The sequence below is a fragment of the Pundamilia nyererei genome, unplaced genomic scaffold (genome assembly GCF_000239375.1).
Source record: "Pundamilia nyererei isolate P.nyererei 1_Seehausen unplaced genomic scaffold, PunNye1.0 scaffold00303, whole genome shotgun sequence".
NCBI lineage: Eukaryota > Metazoa > Chordata > Actinopteri > Cichliformes > Cichlidae > Pundamilia > Pundamilia nyererei.
In genome coordinates this window covers 448,416-471,339 of record NW_005187704.1, presented here as the reverse complement: position 1 = coordinate 471,339, position 22,924 = coordinate 448,416, and the positions used below count along the sequence as shown (strand labels likewise).

The window sequence follows — 22,924 nt, the reverse complement described above, 5'->3', positions numbered from 1 at the left end:
TATATATATATATATATATATATATATGGCGTCTTGCTTTCTTACAAAGCATGAGAAAATATTAAAATATGGAATGAGGAAAGCATGCCCCCTACTTTTTATTAAATCTGTGTTTCTCTATGTAGTTTACATCTTTATCTAAGCTCTGAATGATCCCTGGTTTGAGGAGACACAAAACTCTAATCCTACTGCAAAAATATGAAGTTTGTTCGAGGTCAAATGCTTAGCCAACCTTTGTACTCATGTCCCCCACGGCCTAGTATGTTGTTATGAAGTTTGAAGACGATCCTTAACAAATTGTGGGTAATATAAAGCTTTTAGTACTTTCTACATTTGGTGGGACCTTGACCATGACCCAGTTTTTTACAAAATTAAATCAGCTTCAGCTGTTTTTGGCGTCTACCGTCTCCCAAAATTGAAAACAATATCTTGAAAGTGCATGAAAAGTTATAAGTTTGAAATTTTTATTTTCTGTACATTACCCCAACTCCCACTCTCCTCCTTCGACTGTAAATATCCTGATTGATTAACAAACTGTTTAAACCTGTACTGTTTAAGTTTGCACTTTGAGTCCACCTGCTTTCACTTGCATTCATGACAGATGGTAAGTGCATTTGAAAGGTCTTGAGAACCAGCTAACGGGAGCAGTACATATCTGCGCAAGTGGGAATTTGTAACTGTGTCCTCCAGCAGCAGGCAGCAAGTGAGCAGGTGATTTTAGTGTTGAACAGGCTGTATTCCTATCAGATGGCAAATGTTAATCCACAAAAGAACCTCCAGAGAAGAGGAACCTGATAGGAATGTTGGAATATGCATCTAGGATCTACGACAAGGAGAGGAGATGAGGCTAAGTAACTCAGATGGCTTTATTTGAAAACAATAGCCTGAACAAGTAACGGGGTATACTACAAACAAAATTCAACAGCGCCAGTCTTTCTTTGTGTTAGCTGCCTCGACAAAACCTAAAACCTCAGTCGGAGATAACAAGTATCATGATGGAAGTTATAAACTTTCTGTTGAACTTCGCTTTCTGCTTCAGATTCTGTGCACACTCACATAAGAAGAGGCAGTCTGCGGTTCTTGTGATTCGGTGAACTTATATAAATGAAGGCCTCTTAATCACACGTTGACGTGGCGGCGTCCTAGCAGCAACTTTGATTACAGCAGGAATGGTCACATCAGGAAGAGCTTTACAAATTGATTGCAGCTGAGTCACCACCTCACTTTGCTGTCCACATTCAGAAAGCACGAATGTACAAATTTAAATAACGAAACCTTAAACAGTCATTTATTCCAATAATATCAGCATGATGTATATGCATAGTAGCATAACTCAGGTTTGGTGTACACAGAATAATATGTATTGCTGAAGTGAAACATCAGGCATGTGCAGCTTTGCCTCACAGATGAATTCTCAGCCCAGTCATAAATGCAAAAGTGTAGGAATATCTGCTAGACTGCCTTCACTCAGTCAGTGAAGCTGCAGGAAAACTCTCCGCTCTGATGTTGGTGGTGACTGTGACGGGCGATGCTGACGGTTAACGCGGAGGCTGACGTAGTGGTCGTGAAAGTAAGTGGCCACAGCTAGAGGAGGGCCCAGCAGCAGGAACAGCCACACTAAACCGTTGCCATAGTTTCCCTGGAAATAGTTTCGGAGGAATACTGCGACCAAGAGCTGCAAGAAGAAGACATGGTGTCAGCTCAAGACACGCCCCGATTATAATAACATAGTGCATTGTGTTAGGTGTGGAAGGCCAAAAACAATAAAGTGGATCAGGTTTAATTATTAGGACTAAGATTTCAGTGTGTAATCTATGTCTCCATTTAAAGCCTTTTTGCATTTGTTAACACTGTTAAATAAAAGAGCATAAAATTCATCCATGAATGATAAAGTTGGATCCCCATACAGCAGCAGCTGCCACCAGTGCAATAATCTCACCTCAAACACCATCATGAGAAAGATCCACAGACGGCAGCTATGCAGTGGCAGAGCAATCATATACTGTGTAGGAGAGAGAAGAGAACCATCACGGCTCATTAGTACTGGTGTTTATCCAGAGGTACCAGCTTAATTTTATTGTATAGAAGTGGGCTGCAATTCAATCCTAATCTCTAATCTCTTTTCCTTTTCCCCAGTGGGAGAAAAAAATCACGAAGTCAAGAAAAAATGTGAAGTCTGACTCGACTCCAGAAACCAAACTACCTAATAAAGCGACGGTGGATGTCACTGACGTGGGTCAGCTGTGGTGAAACTACAATGTCCACTGATGGACTACAAAGACTCATCTCACACTGACTGCTGTGTGTTTCATGCAGCTTGTAGGTTATAAACAAGGTCATAAATCTCACTTAATTACCAGACAGAGGAACAGAGGAATAAAGATATATAATAATATACAGTAAGAATGGTAGGATACAGTAATTTACAGTAGTATACAATAGCATAATGCAAATATAATATCAAACAACTCAAAGTGACGATATAACTATTCCAGTAAAATAAATAACATAACAATCAGTGCAGGTGCTTATAAAAAAAGTGACATAGTATTGTGCAATGAATAAAAAGAGAGTAGCAGCGTATGATGGGGGAATGAAACAAACATTCAATAACATACTGTTAAGTAATATTGCACAATCTGAATGAGAACAAAATAACATTGATATTAATCTTAAGAAATGTCACCCGTTTAAAAAAAACTCTTTCAGCGTCTGTCACTGATGTAAAGTCAGTTCATAAGAATCCTAAAGGCCAGAAATAGTTTTACAGCGAAAACTTAACCAAAGTGTGAAAACAGATATTTTTAAATCTGAAAACACGAGTTCAGAGAGTCTAAAATAGTTCCACATTTACTTTTAGCTTCACATGGGACACAAACCAAAGTTTCTGGGGCTAAAGATCAATGTTTGGTCCTTGAAAGGTCACCTGCAATCTTGGAGTATATGAGATCGTTCAGAGGTAACTTCTGGGTCTGAAATGCAGAAGTTCCTTAAACCTGCATTCTGGTTAATGACCAGCAGGGGTGGCCCTTGGATGTTGATTCACCTTTACAGTGTCTCTGGCCAGTTCTGCACAAACTTAGTCTGAACATTATTAGATTGCTGTAACTTGTGCTGGATTCCCCGTTTATTAAATGCTAGATTTGTGGGACTAAAATAAAGCCAAGGCCCTGACATTCAAGCCCTACACTCTATAGTTGCAACGATGGTCCTCTAGCACCTCAAATATGATACTGTAGACCAGTAAGGTAAGAATCAGATACTGCCATAAGCGAGGGTGCAATGTATCCTGTGCCAAAGGAGGTAAGGAAGCATTGATAGTTCCTTTCCAAAGATGCCAGAAGAGTGGACTGTACCTCACAAAGCGCAGCAGACATCAGGAAAACCAGCAACTCGGCATGTGATGGGGAAACATTCCTCTCCACCAGACGAGTGTAAATGTGTCTTTTTATGCATAAAAAGAAAAACATGTAAGCAAAAAAAACAAAAAAAACAACCCATGTCAAACATTCAAGCACACAGACCAAAAAATGTTGATAATACCTGTGACACCACCTCTGAAAGGGAATATTCCAGTTCTTCCAGAAAGCAATCAAAGTTGTAGCGTTCCTGTATATAAAATATAAACTGCATTAATTCTGAGATGCAAAATTAACACAAATTACAGTAAATGTTCTGCACAACTGACCACCAGTCTCCATAAAAATGGCGATCACCAAAGCGCAGCAGTTCTGCACAGAAGTTCAGGTATGAATGAGTCAAAAAGAAGAAGAGGAGCCAGAGGAAGTGGGTCGGTGCCTGATAACAAAGTATGTGTTAGCAATGCCAATATGCCACACATACAAACTCTTATCTCTAAGTATCATGGACCAAGGACAAAAGAAATCACTAACCACCAGCCCCACGAGGTGCTCCACCCTCGTAGTGATGGCCATGCTCTGGATAAAAGTATACAAATAGAAAGAAGGGTGGATTCAGCAAGGGTGGGAGCTGCCCTTGTTTTAATGAGCACACTTCGGAAGATCATGTTTCACTTACAGAGAATGAGATTTCTGATCTCTGGAAGATGGGTTCAATCCACTAGAAGGAAACAAAGGATTCTAGAATCATGAAATTCAACTTGGTTCTTGAAGATAATAGTCATCGATTTCCATGACTCCCTACTCCATGAAATACAAGCTGAAGATTTTACCCATTTATAGACAGGACATTAAAATCACTGAGAGGTGAATCAAATGCACTGTTGTCACTTTGATTCAAATAATGCTGCAATAATGGCACAGCATGTCCAACCACACCAATGAGGAACGGGTTGAGGAACACGATAAAGAGTCATGACGCAGTTTTCTAAACTCCCGAGGTCATAGCCCAGTGCCTGCTTGACGCCCTGTGCACATGGGACCGACGAGTGGACTGTAAATGCTACAGTGATCAATGCTCTTCATGTGTGCATTTTTATGTACGTGATGAGAGGTTATAGCCAGGAAATAACTTCTTGGTGTTATACTAAAGGATGAGGACACATAACAAAACATGTATCAGCAGAGTACATTCAATAGCATCTGTCATCATCAGTGCTGCTCCTAATTCACACATACCCCCCAAATCAACCTCCAGAGTGAAACATGCTCTCACAGCCGTGCAGTGCCAGACTCCCTGAAAGGTCTGCACATAAATGCAGTGATACTAAGCTACTGTATAACAAAGAAAGGACTTCAGCGATCTGCTGTACCTGCTGCACAATGCCAACCATGATCTGGACAAGCACCACCTAAAAACAGAAAATTATGTTTAATTATCCCATGTAGTGTGTGCACAATAATTTTACATTTTGTTTAGAAAAAAGACAAATATTCAACACGTGATTTAATGTGGCTAACAAAACAAATCTTAGATGTCGGGACTTTAAAATGTAGTAGCTAAGTCCTTACGTTTCAAATTCTCTCCAACAATAGAGCATTTAACAGGAGAAAAGACAGAGAAGACAGGAACAAGGAGCAGCAGAGACTACAATACAATCAAACGAAAAAGAAATAACGAAACAACAAGGATTTATATCAGGAGCAGTCACACTGACATTAGCGGGGACAGAAAATCCCCTGTGCAGTGTCAAAGTATTGCAAATACAATACTTCTGGTTAAAGGTTCAAAGATAATCTGATTAAAGGGCCTGAAGCTATCCAAGAAAAAGGTTTGTTAGCGCTCGTTTTGTTACCATGCCAACAGAGGAGGAAGAACGCCACGGAGCGCTCAAGTCTAGACTTGTAAAGAGAAAACTGAGTCATCCATATCAGCGCTATTAATCCTTTTTACTTTTTCTATTCTCCTCTCTCATAGAACAATACTGTGTAAAAATAATGGCACCAGTGTTCAGCTCACCATTTCTATCAGTCTGTGAAGCAGCTTATTAATGCGGACGTTGGGACAGCAGGGGAAGCCCCTCTGGAAGCAGAGAGTGGGGGCGAGGAGGAAATAATAGAGCTCTGAGAAAATAAAGACAGAGTTAAAATTGCTGAAACATCACTTTGAGTCACTATAAAGAAATGAAGCAGCTGTTACCTCTGAATGTCAGATGCTCATTGTGGTGTTTCTGTGATGCAGGTCCATTCTGCTCTTTCTCTAAAAATAAAACAGAAGCAAAAAGCTGCAGCAGCTGCTGTTCTTCTGAGATGGGGTCAATGAAAAGTTTAGAGTTGCACAGATACCTAAATGAGCCAGACGATACCAACGATTTGTTTCCTGGTAGGAATAAAGCTTCATCCCCAGAATAGTGTAGAACAAGAGAGAGAAAAATGCTCCACCTGGTGGACAAAGCATAAACGTGCTTTTCAGTCCTGGAGTCCAACAAATCTGCAGTACCAGTGCGATGCTGTCACGTCATCCCCTCCCCTCACCCAAACCGGTCACGGCAGGCGGCTTGGTTCTGCCACAGGTCTCCTTCTTAATAAAGGGAGGTTTTCCTTCCCACTGTTGCCAAAGCACTTGGTCATAGAGTGGTCAAATGATTGTTGGGGTTTTCTCTGTTTTATTTGTATTTTTGTGTGGCTTATAAAGTGCTTTGAGGCAACTGTTTTGATTTTGTGCTATATAAATAAAACTGAATTGGATTAAACTGAATGTCAACATGGATCAAAATCTGACCTGAATCTGTTTCCTGGTATACTTAATGAAGTGGCCAATGACTGTATTTTATAAGGGAACTCAAATCTATCGGTCTGGATTACAGTAAATATGATGCAGGTTTGAAGTTACCTGTTGACATTGCAGGCTCGTGTACGATGACAGCAGGAGGAAATAGAACCAGCAGCCCCAGATTAGTAAGGTGTAAACGATGTGCGTTGGAGAGAGACAGCATTGCCTGACAAACAAAGATTTGTTATTTTTTCTGTGTCAAAAAGTCCCTCTCTGGAAAGATACATCCTTTCACATCTAAAAGAGAAAATAATAAGCTCTCACCTTTTCCTGGGACCTCTCCAGAAGCAAAGCTATCAGAGCAAACGTGTTGGCAGCTGGGAAAATAAGAAATTTGTTCATTCACAACAACAAGTGTGCTGCTGGAGACACCTATTCTCTCTACTCGAAAGTAATCCTGTATCATTCATGATGTGTTTGTTTCTCTGCCACAGTCCTACGGATACCAATGGTTCTCACCCAGAATGAGGATGACTGACGGCCAGTTGCAGTTGTCCTCAATCAGATGTCCCAAAACCTTTTTGACATCTATCAAAAATCCATGTCTGTTATGAAGAGGAAAACAAAGTAAGCTTTAGTAAACAGTAAACAGAGAGCAGGGATGTATTTAAACTGGAAAAAAATACTGTAATGAATAGAAATTCTTGGTCTTTAGACCAAGAGGTTTTAATATGTTCATGTGACACATTCAGTGTGGCGTTTCTCCTCACAAATTACCATCCAAAAGTCTTCTAGATTCAGAGTGTGTTGTGCTGTTGTGAAGCGCAGTGCTCGTGCTTTTCTTCCACTAAATGTGCCCACAGAGTCCCAGCATATAGATTTTACACTGGAGTAAAGCATGGGAGGTTTACTAAACATGAAACTTTAATGGTTTACAAAAAAGCAAGTGTGTTTGTAGGTGAAGGGTCTGTTTTATAGATGGATGTGAAGTCCACCAAATCTGAAAATTCAAACCAAAAAAAGGACAGAAGCCAGTTATACTCACTGTATGAAATTCTCCAAGAACAGGTGAGCATGAGTCAGGACCTTAAAAATCAGAATGACAGCGTTTTTATAACTCAACAAAATCTTAAATGTATTTCCACAAATGATAAGGCAGGGCTGAGAAACTAACCAGCAGGATGATGATCCAGTTGAGGATGCCTCTGTATCCGGTAAAGCTGCTGTTAGAGCTCAGCAGAGAGTCTTGGATGCTGTGGCAGCTGCACATAAACACATTTTCATCTTCATCAGGCTTATTTTTTTTGTTTTTTCCTGTAAATATTATCCTGTCAGCTCTAATATGACTGCATCGCAAAAACATTCCAGGTCTCCTCCAGTGGTAAACAAATGGAAAACCACTCAGCTGATGGTTTTTTGTTGGTTATACGAGGCCCTGGGATATAAAGAAACTAAACATGTCTACATCTGAGTGTGTTTAATATATTTTAGCCCAAATTCAGAGGATTTTGAATTAAAAGTGACACTCAAGAGTCTGAAGATGGTTTACTATTCATTAACTGTTAATTTTGTAATGATGGTGCTGAATAAGTATTTAACGGGATGATCTCTGTGTAGTTATGAAACAGGGTGTTTTGGCTCTACAATGGGCCACAAAGACCACACGGTACGAAAACACAATGTCAGAGAGGTCGGTGTAGTTGTTATCCACCACCAAAGTTCAAGGATTCAAGGATGCCAGTGTTCACATTTTGGACCAAGAAGACAGATGGTTCAACCGATCACCTTCTTTTGAAGCTTTTAAGACGTAGGAGAGGGTTTTTGAAGCTGTGTGTGAGATTAGAGCTTCAGAATTAGATGGCCACGCCTGCTGTAACGTGTGCCGTTACTTGTTCACCAAGATGTCAAGTATTATTCCTCATCTACGTTTCACGCTATCCTCCTGAACAGTTATTCTGCACAATGACAGCCAGGTCTGATGGGTTCTGTGAGTTTTTATTATATGATGCCTTACACGTATATAAATCAATGCATTCATAATTTTTTATTTGTGCTTTTTATTATTTGAGTTAAATATGTGAACACTTTATCTGCTGGTGAGGTCATACATCTGCCACATGGAGACACGAGGAAAGCAGCAGAGAGCTTACCAGAGCAAAGATGCGTAGGGGTGTTCTTCTTCACTGGTTAGATCAAATGTAGAAAAGGAAGTGCTATCACAGAGGCTTATACCGTCTTCTTCGACTGAGGAGGAGGAGAACCTCTTCCTCATCGAAGCCATCTTTAACTCCAAGGATCAGTCCACCGAGGTGGAGGTTACAGATGTTTGAGTCCACTTTAAGAGTCAGAAAACAGATTTATTTAACTCTCACAAATAACATTCTCTTATTAAATATTTGATTTGAAATATTAAGATGATCAAAGAATAAACATAAATATTACATAGTGTCATATTTTTATCTGAATTTCATGCAAGAAATAAAGTGTAGACCAAACTCTGCAAATTCCTATTTACGTACACTGCTTAAATAATATCAAAGTTTCTGTTCTATTCTATCCTAAAACTGGGCTCTGAGGAGGTCAGCTGATATTGTTCCAATGGGTGCTTTTTATATCCAGTTATGCTTTCCTGCATTTGCAGTGTGTTTGGGATCACTGTCATGCTAAAAAATAAAAACCTTTCCCAATCAGATGTTTTCCAGATGGTATTCCATGGTGGATTTTAATGTAATTGTACATTTCTGCATTTCCATCAGTTTTCTCCAACACGACTGGCTGAAATGGAGCTCAAACCACGACAGAGCCTCCACGTGCTTTACAGATGGCTGTACACACTCATTGTCGGGCTTCTATTTTGAACTCTTCCATATACAAAAATTTCAGATTTCCTGTTTCCCTTCATTGAGACAGGATGTCCCTTAACACCTACCCATCCTGTGCAGTTTCCTCAAAGTTTTTGAATTCTGACACATGATTGACTCCAGAATTTTGCACAGTTGTTTACTGTACTTGTTAAAATTTTCTGCAATGATTTATTGTCTTTCTAATCTTTGCCATGTTGAGACAATGAGGCTGCAGGTTGTGCAGAAAATACGAGCGCATCATCAGATCATTTAAATGCAAACTGCATCTTAGAAAATAATTCCAACCAAATCGCTGTAGTGGATTACCACTTTTGTGTTTTATTGCTTGTATACGCGGGTGAACATTAAGTAAGATGAAGTTTTAGCCTTTACACGAGCTTTAAGTTCAATTTGTGAAAATTCGGCAAGTATAAAAATTATTATTAAGCCATTTAGTTCATGAGAGATTAGACTTTAGATGTCCTTTCTCCCTCAAACGACCCGTTGTCGCAGACATCTTATGCTTAAAAGCCAAGAGGTTACATTTTTGTGTTGCTGCTTGTCGATAAAATGTACGCCGAATGAAATAGCTGCCTGAAATACATTAGTCAGTCTAACCAACTCGTTTTACAACCACTGCAACACCGGGTGCTAACAAGTCAAACTTTTAATTTCCGCATTTCCTAAAGAAGCTCGGTGTGACCTTCTGAAGCGAAAGAAAAACGTCCTACCGCGTCATCCTCCGCGTGCAGCATCCTTCTACCAGGTCCACATCTCAGAGCATCCGCCGCCTGTCAGCTGACTGCCCGACACAGAGCTTGTCTGACCTCTGAGCCCTCTGAGGACTGAGGAGGTGCTATTCGGTGTGAAGCCACGAGATCCTTTTATTGTGAAACATTCAAAATAAAAGCCCACTTAAAGTAATTTAATTTCTGAGATGCCAAAATAAAGGCCTGTAGTCTGATTGATTAATTGTCATTTTGGTGCCTTATACGGAAGCCCGTGGTTTATATACATATGCCATTTATTGTTCCTCCAGTATCCAATTCATATTTTGCACACAGTAAATGTCACAACAGCAGAGATTCATAAGATAAACATTTTACATAAAACAATGTTTACAGAAATTGTTACGCTTTAAAACATTCATTTCTCCTGTACCAAAAAGGGATTGTTAACAAATGATTAACTTTGTGCATAAAAATCAAAGAGTTGTCTGGGAATAAAGCCTTGAACTGATCCAAGTTTAAAGGTGTAAAATAAAAAGCGGGGAAATAGAAAGCAGGGTTCCCAAATGAGTTTTCTCCCAAATGACTTGAAGAAAACTCCTGCCAACCAAACATTACTATGTTTTAAGTCAGATAACTAAATGTGTAACTGTTAATACTGAAACTGCTCATTTCGATCATTACTGAGGAAATAACTGATGCAATTTATATGAAAAAAGTTATACGTTTTTCCCTTCATCCACTCAGCACCCAAAGAACTGTACGCCTTCACTTATATATTCCGACTCTTTAGACCTAATTAATTACATTTAACCTTGATTAAATATATCATTTTAAAAACAGCTAAATATGGTATTAAAACCACATATTTATTCACAGGCTGCAGATGCAGGTTAGTTCTCACAAGCCCAGAAAAACTGAAATAAGCACACTTCAAGAAAAAAGAATTTCCTTTAGAAAATATTTATTTAAAAAAGGAACATTTAAGGAAAAATAACAGTTTAAAGTGTTACACTGACAGCAAAAAAGATCAATATGCATTTGGCTCAAACTCCAAATTAAGCAATGATCTTGCAAACTCATTGAATTTTACATTTCTAGTGACTGAGACTCAATTTATTTATTATGACCAGAAAACAAAACCCACATTTTAATGGATCAGATCTCAGTGATCCTGCCAGCCTGCAGGGAGGACACAGCAAAGCCATTTCTGGATGTGAAGATCAAGCTGGTGTGGAGGAAGGTCCTTTAGTTGATGATCAGTACGTCGTTCTGGATCTCGTGGCTCAGCTGGGTTTGGAGGTCACTCAGCTTCTTCTTCAGGACAGCCAGCGCTGACATGACAATGGTCTCTGGCCGCAGGGAGCCGCATGACTCCACGTTGTAATAGAACCTGTGCAGGGAGAAACGTGAGCCGAGCTGCGTGCAAAGTTTCCTTATAAAAGTCAAAGTCATTCAACTTCAGAATTTAGTCTGAAACTTCCTGGATTGCATTCAGAGCCTAAAACACATGCACGGTACTGAACGTGCTAATCTTTGCTTGTGTCTGGAGTTCATTTCAAGCTCGTTTTGGTAGACCAAGCAAAAATAAGAGAAGGTAAGCGATCACAGCCATCTCATGCTTCTTTATTGACAGTAGATTCTGGCCATCTCCAAAAGCCTGTGTATTGATGTCTTTGTGAATATTTAGGGTGGAAATATGCAACACTCCTCATAGGCTTGCCTCAGGACATTTTCATGCAGTGGGAAACACTAGTGTGAATGTTCGATTCAAATAATTCAGGAAACTTTTGTTTGGTTTCAGGGATCAAAACAGACCTAGATCCTTCTGGCTAAGGTCAGGTAATGCAAATCCCAGTGGGCAGAATAATAAAGATGAGAAAACATCATGAAGCTCTTTGCTAACCGTTCCGGTTTCCCGTTGGGGTCGTAAGGGGCCTGAAACTCGTCCTCTTCGATCTCTGAGTACTCGCTCTTCGGCCTGGAAATCAGTGCATTTGGTGTCAGTATTTTTATGATAATTTTTCGTTAACAATGTAGTTTTTAGATGAGCCCAACTGGGAGGAAAACCTACCACTCCTCGGGTCGTGGATAAACTGTGTGTCTCAGTGCATTGTCGGGGTCATACTCGAAGGAGACCCCCGCTGTTGGGTTCCACTTGGCGTGTTCCTTCCCAAAACCTTTCTTAGCGTAAGCTCTGAGCCGAAGTTCCTGACCTTTACGGAGCTTCACCAGCAAAATGTCTGCGTGGTATCAGAGTACAAGAAACATTTATGAAGTGATGTGAAAACAGACACCAGGCAGAGACCTCAGCAGTCGGTATCTACTCGTGAATACAGCTTTACCATCTTGCTCGACGTAGTCGTTGGGATCGTTGTCTCGACTCCTGGAAGTCACCTAGAAAACCACAATGCACCACAGTCAACTTCACCTCTGCTTCCAGTCAACTAACGATCCTAGAAAAAGGAGAAAAGCCTCACCGGGATGACTCTGGGGTTGTTAGACAACAGGTCACGCGAGGTCACGTGACGCGTCTGGTCCTCGTTACATCGAACATCCAGGGTGAGCTCCACAGAGCACTCCTGACAGAAATCCTCACAGGTGCAGTCCTGCAGGAGAATTTGACGTTGTGGTGTTAAAGCCGGCGCCCGCATTCAAAAGTTAGGAAGCTCTTGGCTTTGTTCACAATCTGATATCATGTATCGTTCACACCAGGGAACCATCAGGTTAATGACCAGTCCGAGTCTGTTTATGTTGTCACAGGCAGCTGACAAATCATGTGTAGAAACCACAAATGTCTGAAAATTATGAACAGCATCTCTGAGTCTCACGAGCAGGAATGGCACTCTAATCTGGCAGGAGGAGTTTTTGCAGGAAACAAGAGAGAGGTGTCCACTGAACAGCAAGCGTGGCAACACAGATAAGCTTTTAAAAATACGTTGGAGAAACAAGGATAAACTGAAACTGTGGTTGGCCGTGCTACAAATGTCTGCTTACCCTGGAATACTGCATTTTGTCCACGATGTCGTCGCTGGTGAGTGGTATGAGCCCTGAAGATACAGGAAACACTCAGGTTTTTACAGCAGCCTTCTTTGATCTCTCGCACTGCCACAGGTATTACACACGCTCTCATACATACCCACTCTGTGGGCGATAAACTCATCGTGCAGTACAGACGAATTGGCGTCGATCTGGATCCAGTCGATGGCTGGAAATGAAGTAGTGCAGCGCAAGTCAGTCATTTAGGCTCGCTGAGGTGGGTTTGATACTGAGCGCTTTCCCCAGAGTTCTGGTGAAGCTACACAACTTTATCCAACACAATATCTGTATTGTTTCGCTCTCCATGTAGTAACAGCAGCTGAGACTTGACTGCTTACTTATAGAACTTACTTATATAACTGTACAGAGGACCCCACCAGAACTTAGCGATGTTAAGCAACGACACACACACACAAAGCTACTGTACCTATTGTAGGAACCTCCGACATAAAGACACGGCGGAGGGAGTTTGCGACCCTGAAAAAGAGAAGAGAAAAAATGGTTTCAGATGAATAACACACCGTTAAAGTCCCCCTTAAACTCCAGACTGTGCTTTCAGGTTTTTATCAGGTGTGAGCTTCACAGAACGAATTCTAATAGTCCAAGATCACCTGAAATCTGCGACTGAGAGGGCTGAATTATACAAACATTTAAAAGGGCTTCCAGTGACGAACGATACCAAACTATTACTGATGCTGATTACTGATCAAAGTTTTTTTGTTTTATTTTAAATCAAAGAGGCATTTTTTAGTCATAACATCAGCAAACTCTGTATTTTCAGATTTTGGACTGTTCAGACATTAAAAGAAATTTCACAACATTTTCACGTTGTGATGTCACAGAGGCGTTAAGATTTTTATCTGGAATGACTATAATGGACAAGCTTAGAATTGATGGATAGCTAGATTTGAATTATGAGGGACATTGAAGACTGAGTAATATGGAGACAAAGTTAGAGAGGGAAAGCTGATCTGCTGTGAAACAGTCACTGAAGTGAGAAAATAATCAGGAGACTAATTAAAGAAAGGAAATATTCTTCTAGCAAGAAACAGCTGATTTTTTTTTATGATTGATGGCCTAATCAATGAAATGTTTCTTTTAATTATCAGACAAAACACATTTTACAGAATTACAAGACAAAGAAAACTAAATTTTAAGATAGTGTCCAATGAAGTTTCCTCAGCTTTAATTGGCGTGTTGTTAGACTGCCAGTTAAATCTGGTAATCTAACAAAGGAAAGGCAGGAAAATACTTTAATCTTTAGGAATTTTCATTTCCTTATATAAAAAAAAAAAAAGGGAAAAAAAAAAAGCTTAATAGAGAATGTACACTTTAATCAACGCTGGAAAATATAAAAAACTAATGGAATAAATGTTACTGTGCAGTAAACCAGCCCATTTGACTTATCTACTTATATTTCTTTATTTTTACAGCCTATGTATTTATTTATTGGTTATTTGTTTATGTAACTTTGTCCTAAATGGTAATTCATTCACAGTAGACTAAAGACCCATTTAAAAACTTGACCTAATGTGAAGCACCTGCGTTTACTTCCACATTCAGCTAGCTTAACATACACTTAAATAATAATTATATTGTATATTAAATATTAGTTATACGAGTTAAACGAAAGCAGCTTTACACTGTTACTCGGCGTGTTTTGGTGCTGAGAATAATGGCCGCCCTCGTCCTCCTCACACACTGCACAAGGAAAAATATACTCGTACTTACGCCAAATCCGTGTTTTCGATGACAAACTTGACATTTTCATCTGTCAGCTCTGTGATCTTTACCGTTGGCTGGTTAGCATACGGCATTACTGAAGCTAAATGAAGCTAAACTAGACGTTTCACTATCAACACCCTTCACACTACCGCTGCTTCTGCTTGAAGACCTCCACGGAAATATTTACGAGGCGCTGATTGGCCTCGAGATGTAAACGCGTACAGTGATTGGGTCAAAAGAGGCTCGAAGGCGGGTCTTCTTTTAACCACCGGGTTACAGACGACGGTAGCTCCCTCTTCAAAACAAAAGCACAAACTCTCAAGTTTGACTTGCTCGCAAACATAATCTGCATATTCCTTTTCAGGCAAGAGCTTTATTGTCTCATATTAATCTAAAACAAATATTTCAAGCGTTTAGATTGGTGGACAAACCAAGACATTAACAGACAATGTATTGACGTTTCAAAATTGCTTTTTCATTGTAATACAGTTAGACCAATTACAATTAATGCAAACGTCCCAAATCAGACACTTTAAAGTCTCTATATACAAAACTTTAACTGCAGAACATTTCAAATCATTCTGGTGGCACAGGGTTTTCGCTCTAGTAAAATATAGTGATTTTGACCTGAAACGTAGTTCTTTAGTGGGAAACTGATTTCACAACTGAAGACAAACCAAAAAAAAAAAAGTTAAATATACAATTACCATTTTATTGAACTTTCACTTGATTCAACAACTAAATTACAGATCTGTGTCCTTCTGTACAAAGGAAAAAATGATCTGAGCAGGAGAGTGAAAGGATCAGCGGGTGAGAGTTTCTGCAGGTGATCAGAAACAAATTTGCTCCTTCTATTGTTTATTAACAGCCATAATCCAATATTTCAGAGTTCTGCTTATCATGTGGACGGCGGGGATCGGTGCTTCATCTTCTCTGGTTCAATCCTGTGAGGTTCTTCAGCTGTGAAAAAGAGGCGTGCAGACATTAATGAACACAGTTTCCTTCAAAATGCAGATTCTGTCAAACTTCAGGATGTTAGTAAGATGGTACTTCAAATTTATGACATTTATTCTAACTGAGTGAATCTTTCTCAGTACAAAATGAGTGCATTACACAGAGTGTGATGTGCTTCTGAGGTAAGAACGTGAGAGTTAAGAGCACAGATCTAAGAAGAGGGTGAAGACTTAAGTATCTCCGCTAATCCTGTGGCAGAAGTTATGAGAAGAGTGAATTTAAATGGTGAATATAACACAAAAGACTCACTGTAACAGCAGCTCCCATGAGTCCCTGCACCACTGCTTCACCTGTTGACTGCACCTACACATCAAAGTGGAACATACAGCTTACACATGGCTGAAGAACAGGTTCAGGTGTCACATAAAGACTCATTTTTACATGATTTCTCTTAAAACGCTAAATCTCAGGTCATTTATTTGTTATTATCGTTGCTGGGTGATGCTGCAAAGCGATTAAAGATGTGCTTCTGCAAAAACATTCAAAAGAAGTCAGGAGTGAGTCTTTAACAACTCTCTACCTGTTTGGCTGTGGTGGCCATGTTGACTACATCTTGGATGCGGTTATCGAGGAAGGCCCAGGTGTCCTGGTAGTCTGGAGAGGAATCCTGAATCATCACCAGCTCTGTGGTGTTGTAGATGCCCGTCAGCGCCGCCCGCTTTGTGTACCAATTCATCTACAACAGAAATGAGTCCTGCAGTTTTACTCCTAGTCCACATTTAGTTCAAGGTAAACTCAAAAGTAAAGTAAGTAAAACGGATGCAGTGGCACATAAAAGGTCAGCTTTAAAGAAGAGCACACAGGAGACTGCACCAGAAAACAGTGCTGTGCAAAAGCCTTGAACTGCCACTCATTTCTTTAGATTTTGCCAGGAAAATGATTGCACTGCTTTATCGCAACATGCAAACTTAAATGTAAATACAACAAGAGCCAACATGGGGCTGTTTAGTTAGCTACAGCTTAGACAATACGTATGTGATAGTGGTGATTTTGTCCTTGCACACAGTGTGAGAGCATGCATTGCCTGCAAATTTAAGCACGGCTGAAGTTTGTGTTACGGCTGCAGGTGTCAATAGTTTTCCGAGGTTACACCTTTACTGAAACAAATCAAATATTACCAATTACTACAAATGTATCAATAAAAAAAAAAAGTAAAACGATCACTCATGAGAAGGTCGTTAGCCCTCTTTTTCTCTTTGTTAGTCAAACAGTATCTGTGATATAATCTGCTGACTGGAGCGATCATTCGCTGTTTTTATTTAAATGCTCAAGTGGCACCTGCCAGCCAATAAGAAACAAGTATTTTCAGTGCACCAGCAAGGACAAAGTGAGGTGTCGATAGGGGCAGTAACCTGGGAGGTGGCAGGTCGGATATTTTGAGGGTGGTGATGAAAGGGGGACAGGAAGCTATGAGGAGGAGGAGAAGAAGAAGAAGAAGAAGAAGGGTGACAGGATCCACTCACGTCTGTGGATCGGTCTCCGGCGTAGTACCAGATGTCGTCCATCAGCGTGGAGAGGTGCTTCAGGCTGTCGGGGATGTTGTGGGGAAGCAGCAGTAGGCTCATCGCCTGAGAAGACAATATCAAGTAAAGCTTCCTGACCTGTGAGCACACTCAGAAGCTCATATTCTCAGTGTTCCATGCTGTACCTGTGGCCATGTTTCGATGTAGGGGATGTACATGCGCAGTCTGGTCTCTACAGCGTCTCTTATAAAATCTGCAGTCTTCTTTGGTCTGCAAGAGAAATCTGTCATTTTACATCTTTCACATTTTTTCATATTACCTGTCCCGCTGAGTGCTTTATTTTCCAGCCTAAAGCGTAGGTGAGTAATCGACCTGAATTAAACCTGAGCTCAAGCTGAATCTGCACAGTTTCCCTAAACTACTCACTCATCCATCCAAATCATTGAATTCAGGTGTTCCAGTCACCTCCATGGCCACAGATAAATAAAATCAAGTCCCTAGAGGCCTGTAGGCTGCTGTCAGTCACTGCAAACCTCCAAACTTCATGTGGCCTTTAGATTAGCTCAAGAACAGTGCACAGAGAGCATTATTGAATATGTTTATGGCCGAGCAGCTGCATCCAAGCGTTAGATCACCAAGCACAATGCAAAGCATCAGATGCAGTGGTGTAAAGCACAACGGCACTGGACTCTCGAGCAGTTGAAACGTGTTCTCTGGAGAGATGAATTACATGTCTAGCAATCGGATGGATGAGTCTGGGTTAGCACAGTGCAGACTGACTAGTACCGCTGTCCTGGCAACCGGCAAAGTGTAAAGTTTGGTGTAGGAGGGATTATAGTGTGGGAATGTTTTTCAGGAATTGGGCTCGGCCTCTTAGTTCCAGTGAAAGGAACTCTTAATGCTTCAACACATCAAAGGTTTTAGATAATGTCATGATCAAGTGCATATGTTTGTGAAGGCAGAGAGCAAATACTTGTGACAATATAGTGTAGCTGAACTGCAAAGTGAGCTGCTGTGTATACATACTCAGCCTGGCCCAGCTGGACCTGATTGTGCTGTTCAGCCAGGATCTCCGTCAGCTGCGCATTGCACTGAGCGATGAAATGTAGGACCAGGTCTCCGGATCCTTTCTCGAACATACCGGTGGAAGCAGAAGACAAACCCAGACTCTGGTACAGACACAACAACCACAGCGTTAACGGTGCAGCTTACATACGAACACAGGGCTACACGATAAAGTCTTTGAACTACTCTCTCACCTCAGCACCAGCTGCGATAGCTTCCATCGACCAGCCGTGCAGAGGAACAAACTCCAGAGCGGCAGTCAGGATTCGAGCCTGAAGCTGCTCCTCTGTTTCATACTCCTCATCTTGCTCCCCGCTCTGATCCTGGTAGCTTCACAAAGACAAACGGCAATGTGAGACGAAGTGTAGCTCTCCCACATCAGAAAGCATCTTGTAAAATTCCTGTTGAATGACAGAAGTGACTAATGTAACGATTACTGACCTGGTGTTTGGATCGGTAGACTGGTCGGCTGCCGGATCGGAAGCAGAAGCCGCCGTGTCCTGTTCAGCAGAGCGAGCCTGGTAGTGCTCATGGTAGGTGGTGGATGAGGAGGTTGAGGAGGGAGGCTTGTCAGATTTGGACTCATCCTGAAGCCTCAGCCCTGCACAGTGGAAGCCTCGTCTCAGACTGCCGCACTGAGGGTTTGTTGCTGTTGGTGCAGCCACCACTGGAGCATACAAATATATGGATTTACTTCCACAGATTCATTTTTAATACGGTGTACTTGTCTATTTCTCGTAATAATCGTGCTGTATCGAATCTCTATCGCCTGTCACTTTCCTCCCAGTGTGTGCTGTTGTTGTTCACACTTTTACCAAACTTTTAGAAAAAGGATTAAATGTGACAAACCACAGTACAAAGTCTCACATTTACATTAAACTCAAGCTCAGTGAAACCTGTACAATTTATCACATGGTATGACTTTATTTCCCCATCTGTTACACTTAAGAGAAATATTGGTGAGAATGCTGCACTAAATACTTGTTATACTACACTCATTGGTCACTACATCAGCTGCTTGTTAAGGCAAATATCTAATCAGCCAATCATGTGTCAGCTATTCAGTGTATACTGGCATATAGATATGGTCAAGATGACCTGCTGAAGTTTAAACTGAGCATCAGAATGGGAGGAAAAATGACTTTGAAAGCACCATGGTTGTTGTGAGAGAAAATTTCAGAAACTGATGACCTGCTGGGAATTTCCCCACACAACCATCTCTAGTTTACAGAGAACGGTCTGAAAAGAGAAAATATCCAGTGAAAAGCAGAAGAACATCTCTGAACGCACAACGCTGGAAAAATGTTGCCTGGTCTGATGACTGTCGATCCTCGTCTCAACAGTTCAGGCTGGTGGTGGTTTAATAAGGTGGGGGAATTTCCCTGGCACGCTTCTTGAAACCAGCTGAACACCATTCAAACACCACAGCTTGAGTATTGTTGCTGACCATCTCCTTATGACCATCTTCCGATGGCTGCTTCCAGCAGGATGAACACGTCACATCATCTCAAACTGGTTTCTTGAACATAAAAAGAGTTCACTGTACTCAAATGGCCTCCAGTCACCAGTCCTTTGGGATGTTGTAGAACACATTCATAGATGTGCAGCTGATAAATCTATAGTCTCGGTGTGATGCATTCATGTCAACATGGACCAAAATCTCAGAGGAAAGTTTCCAGCACCTTGCTGAATCTGAGCCATGAAGATTTAAAGCACCTCTGAAGGAGAAAGGGGGTCTAGCACAGTGCTAGCACCTAATAAAGTGACCTGTCAGTACAGGACATATGGACTTAGCTTTATTCATTACTATTACATATATTGTATATATTTTCTATCAAATTATTCCAATAAAATGTGGGCAAATTATAAAAAAATACCCCAGTATTCCAACGGGAGCATTTTAAAACTGATTTACTATACTAACTCAGTATAAATTAGGTTGTTTAGGTATCAAACGATTGATAGCTTTCATAGTTTAAGTGTGTATTTCAGTGGAAAATGTGCGGTTTGGTACATTTTTTGCAAACTCTAATCAACAAATACTCAAGCTTTACCGTAAATAGACTCCGATAGGAGACTGCACGTGTGTGTGTTTCACAGAACTTGCAATGATAGAGGAAAAGGGAGCTATAATTGGGGGTTTCATTAGAAACGCTCAGACAGCTTGTATAACTGCAGACAGCACGCCCCCTCCCGGTGTAGGAACCTGTTTACGTGTTTACCCTGCAGTCACCTGTGAGGTCTGCCCGGCAGAGCCAACCCGGATACTACAAACCTCCTAATAGCCCCGTTTTTGGAGCGACACTCAGTTCCCTGTTGCTGATATCGTCCTTCATGATCACCTTTGGCGCGATCAGCTAACGCTAATAAAACGCTCGTTCTAAAGGCGCTGATAACGCAGACACAGACACGCGTTCTGGAAAACGTATCCCCGGCTCTCCGGTATAGTCACAAAACCAGCGGTGACCCCTTCTTACCGCTGCTCAGGCCACGGAGTGCCCTTCCAGCCCGCAGACCTCTTAGCAACGCCGCCATATCAGCTGCTCACAGCGGCGTCACCACCGCGCGACTGGCTCCCACAGCGGAAATCCAGTCAGAGCATTTCAAAATAAAACGCCTGAATTAGGTGTGTATGTTTGTGTGTGTGTTTTTCATGTCTGTGTCCCAGTAATCATAAACTTGGCCATTATTGTAGCTAAAATTTACATATGGAGCGTTTAATTTCCCAAACTCGAACACTCTTTTTCAGTGTTTATACATTTAAACTCAATCACGCCTGTAAATTACAATAAAACTAAGACCATCGAATTATGCAAAAAAAAAAAAAAAAAAAAGTGATTTTAATACATTTAATAGTTAAAAACTTTTCCATGAAAAGGTTTGAAAAATATATTTTGGATTATCCTGTATTAGGTAAGCATAAACCTATTGCGTCTAAATTAATTCATATAAAGTCAAGTAATGTATGAAGAACCTTCACACAGCCTGTGGGCCAGGTTCAAATACTTTACTTTGAAAATAGGAACCGGAAACACGCTCTGACGTAATTGTAGCTGAGTTTAACTGCCATCAGGACAGCAGGCAAGTCTTCGTGTAGGATCGGTTTACGTTTTGTTTCTTTAGTTAATTCTGCCACCAGAGGCCTTTTAGAAGAGCAGTAGACAAACGTTAAGCCTTTGATACTGCGGGTAGCCGTGTACCGGGAGCTGCTTGGTGTTCACGCCGTCGTTAGGAGCTGATTACGAGCCTCTGCCGGTGCTGCGTCACGTTGTTTGCTCCTCGGAGCTCCTGAAACACCGGAGTCAAGAACAAACCTCTAATTATTGGTATATCACGTAAGCGGTTTTCTGTTTTGCAGACTTTAAACACATCTCTTCACTGTCACTTACAGAGCGACAGGGAACCTTCTAGACCTTTGTACGATAACATTAGAATAACATTTTGTAATTTGGCTCTGATTGGATCTTAAAGGCTTTTTATTACACTCATTTGCACTTCCACGTTTATATTAGAATAGCTTTACATTAAGATTCACACTTATATAAATACCCCTTTGATTTGATTTTTACTGTGATTTTTACTTTAACTAATAATTAGTTAATGTAAGAAAACATGCCTTTCATGTATATTGATAATGTGTTTTTAGGAATTCTCGAATGATATTGTGCCCATCTTTGAAGCACTTTGGGTCAGCTTCTGTTCTTCAAATGTTCTGTAGGATATGAATAAAATAAACGTTACAGTCAATACAAAATTTTCAGACATGTTTCACAGTGCAGGTTTGAGGTATGCGGCCCAGGACAGATCCCCTAAAGCTTCCTCAACATCATCTACCGCTGAGTAATTGCATGTCTGAGAGGATGGTGTGTCATGTATGAGTGCTTGAACACAATATGAGGTACCTGTGCTTTTGGTAAATACACCTTTAAAGCTCACAGAACACGTGGAAAGACAGAGATGGCAGTTTAAAACAATTCCCACATAGTCCAGTGGAGCCATGTTCCAAAAGACTTGAAGCTTTAACAGCTGCCAAAGAGGCTTCTGCAGAATACAGAATCAAGACTCTGTGTAAGTGGGAGTGGAGTTGAGCACTGGATGAATCTGTTGTGTCTTAATGTTACAGACATGCCAGTTTGGCCTTTCTTGCAGCCTGGCTGGTTCATCAAGTTACAGACCTTGGGTTGAAATTTTACAACCTCCACAGACACCAAAGCTGCAGTTTCTTTTCATTATTGTTTCCACTGCTGCTTGTTTCTAATGAACAGCTTAGCTTCGACCCGGCTGCTGTTTACAGAGTCAGAGAGTCTACACGATAGCAGGAAGAAAGAGTTCACTTGCTGTTGATTTTCCCAGAACAGCAATTACAAAATTTACTTTTTTGTTTTTGTGCAAGTACATGTGGGATTTATGTTGTCATGGTGGAGGCCACAGCAGCAAAAGGATGGAATGCTGCAGTAGTCATTACCTACACCTTCAAACACACAAACTTTGATGCTGCACTTTCAGGTATAAAAACTTGAGTTCACTTCCTCCAGGAAATCATGGCAGACCTTGGCATCAGAGCAGGAGACCATGTGGTGCTGGTGTGGGCTCAGCCTTCAACACCTACAGCCCTGAAGCAGTACGCAGAGGAGCTGGGAGCGGTCGTCGGTCCGGATGGCAGAGTGGCGGTGGAGAACATGGACAGGCTGCTGCTGTGTGAGTTCACCTGATCATTTCTTTTTAACACATGCTCTGACTTCCTTCCACTGCTATGCTGACGACTGTCAGATCTATCTGCCTCTGAAGCAGAACGATGCCTTCTCTATTATTAAGCCACTTTTAGCATGTCTAGAAGACATTAAATCTTGGATGTCCCTAAACTTTCTAAGATGCAATTCCAGCAAAACTGAGGTCATTCTGTTTGGTCCTAGTG

General features: G+C 41.0%; 4 protein-coding genes across 6 annotated transcripts in view; 1 reads left to right on the top strand and 3 right to left on the bottom strand.

Annotated features, from left to right (window-relative positions):
• Nucleotides 1–1,207: 1,207 nt before the first annotated feature.
• On the bottom strand, nucleotides 1,208–9,864 carry LOC102203511 (diacylglycerol O-acyltransferase 1-like). Of its 3 annotated transcripts, XM_005751210.1 has the most exons (18): nucleotides 9,707–9,864; nucleotides 8,283–8,467; nucleotides 7,307–7,394; nucleotides 7,178–7,218; nucleotides 6,652–6,737; nucleotides 6,457–6,509; nucleotides 6,253–6,358; nucleotides 5,706–5,801; nucleotides 5,560–5,619; nucleotides 5,380–5,483; nucleotides 4,733–4,771; nucleotides 4,039–4,080; nucleotides 3,894–3,938; nucleotides 3,689–3,798; nucleotides 3,544–3,609; nucleotides 3,357–3,444; nucleotides 1,940–2,002; nucleotides 1,208–1,675 (listed from the first exon to the last, which is right to left on the bottom strand). In XM_005751210.1, exons 2-18 carry the CDS (start codon nucleotides 8,411–8,413, stop codon nucleotides 1,472–1,474), a joined length of 1,422 nt encoding a protein of 473 aa, XP_005751267.1. In that variant the 5' UTR covers nucleotides 8,414–8,467; nucleotides 9,707–9,864; the 3' UTR covers nucleotides 1,208–1,471. The 3 variants fall into 3 exon arrangements, with proteins under 3 accessions (XP_005751267.1, XP_005751268.1, XP_005751269.1); XM_005751211.1 differs by lacking the exon at nucleotides 3,894–3,938; XM_005751212.1 differs by lacking the exons at nucleotides 3,894–3,938; nucleotides 4,039–4,080.
• An 803-nt stretch (nucleotides 9,865–10,667) lies between these two features.
• On the bottom strand, nucleotides 10,668–14,700 carry polr2c (RNA polymerase II subunit C). Its single transcript, XM_005751209.1, has 9 exons — nucleotides 14,474–14,700; nucleotides 13,170–13,219; nucleotides 12,843–12,911; nucleotides 12,701–12,753; nucleotides 12,184–12,312; nucleotides 12,049–12,100; nucleotides 11,778–11,946; nucleotides 11,610–11,684; nucleotides 10,668–11,096 (listed from the first exon to the last, which is right to left on the bottom strand). Exons 1-9 carry the CDS (start codon nucleotides 14,557–14,559, stop codon nucleotides 10,952–10,954), a joined length of 828 nt encoding a protein of 275 aa, XP_005751266.1. The 5' UTR covers nucleotides 14,560–14,700; the 3' UTR covers nucleotides 10,668–10,951.
• Nucleotides 14,701–15,158: 458 nt separating this feature from the next.
• coq9 (coenzyme Q9 homolog (S. cerevisiae)) lies at nucleotides 15,159–20,610 on the bottom strand. The gene is made up of 9 exons (XM_005751207.2): nucleotides 20,487–20,610; nucleotides 18,451–18,676; nucleotides 18,204–18,339; nucleotides 17,971–18,113; nucleotides 17,130–17,214; nucleotides 16,945–17,049; nucleotides 16,002–16,157; nucleotides 15,731–15,784; nucleotides 15,159–15,427 (listed from the first exon to the last, which is right to left on the bottom strand). Exons 1-9 carry the CDS (start codon nucleotides 20,542–20,544, stop codon nucleotides 15,392–15,394), a joined length of 999 nt encoding a protein of 332 aa, XP_005751264.1. The 5' UTR covers nucleotides 20,545–20,610; the 3' UTR covers nucleotides 15,159–15,391.
• Nucleotides 20,611–21,014: 404 nt separating this feature from the next.
• The window catches only part of ciapin1 (cytokine induced apoptosis inhibitor 1), an 8,085-nt gene continuing 6,175 nt past the window's right edge, over nucleotides 21,015–22,924 (top strand). The window contains 2 exon segments of the mRNA XM_013915434.1: nucleotides 21,015–21,344; nucleotides 22,545–22,707. Of these exon segments, the coding sequence (XP_013770888.1) occupies nucleotides 22,551–22,707 (157 nt within the window). The 5' untranslated portion in view covers nucleotides 21,015–21,344; nucleotides 22,545–22,550.

What these genes read in the sequence shown, in the direction of transcription:
- LOC102203511 (XM_005751210.1), bottom strand. Translation starts at nt 8,413, where the DNA reads ATGGCTTCGATGAGGAAGAGGTTCTCCTCCTCCTCAGTCGAAGAAGAC. An exon ending in TGAGCATCTGACATTCAGAG is followed by an intron (nt 5,484 to 5,559) that starts GTAACAGCTGCT and finishes TTATTTTCTCAG; the next exon opens with AGCTCTATTATTTCCTCCTC. An exon ending in GATCAGAAATCTCATTCTCT is followed by an intron (nt 3,939 to 4,038) that starts GTAAGTGAAACA and finishes ACTTTTATCCAG; the next exon opens with AGCATGGCCATCACTACGAG.
- polr2c (XM_005751209.1), bottom strand. Translation starts at nt 14,559, where the DNA reads ATGCCGTATGCTAACCAGCCAACGGTAAAGATCACAGAGCTGACAGAT. An exon ending in GTTTATCGCCCACAGAGTGG is followed by an intron (nt 12,754 to 12,842) that starts GTATGTATGAGA and finishes CTGTATCTTCAG; the next exon opens with GGCTCATACCACTCACCAGC. An exon ending in ACAACCCCAGAGTCATCCCG is followed by an intron (nt 12,101 to 12,183) that starts GTGAGGCTTTTC and finishes GTGGTTTTCTAG; the next exon opens with GTGACTTCCAGGAGTCGAGA.
- coq9 (XM_005751207.2), bottom strand. Translation starts at nt 20,544, where the DNA reads ATGGCGGCGTTGCTAAGAGGTCTGCGGGCTGGAAGGGCACTCCGTGGC. An exon ending in TCTACCGATCCAAACACCAG is followed by an intron (nt 18,340 to 18,450) that starts GTCAGTAATCGT and finishes GTCTTTGTGAAG; the next exon opens with CTACCAGGATCAGAGCGGGG. An exon ending in GTCCAGCTGGGCCAGGCTGA is followed by an intron (nt 17,215 to 17,970) that starts GTATGTATACAC and finishes TTTCTCTTGCAG; the next exon opens with ACCAAAGAAGACTGCAGATT.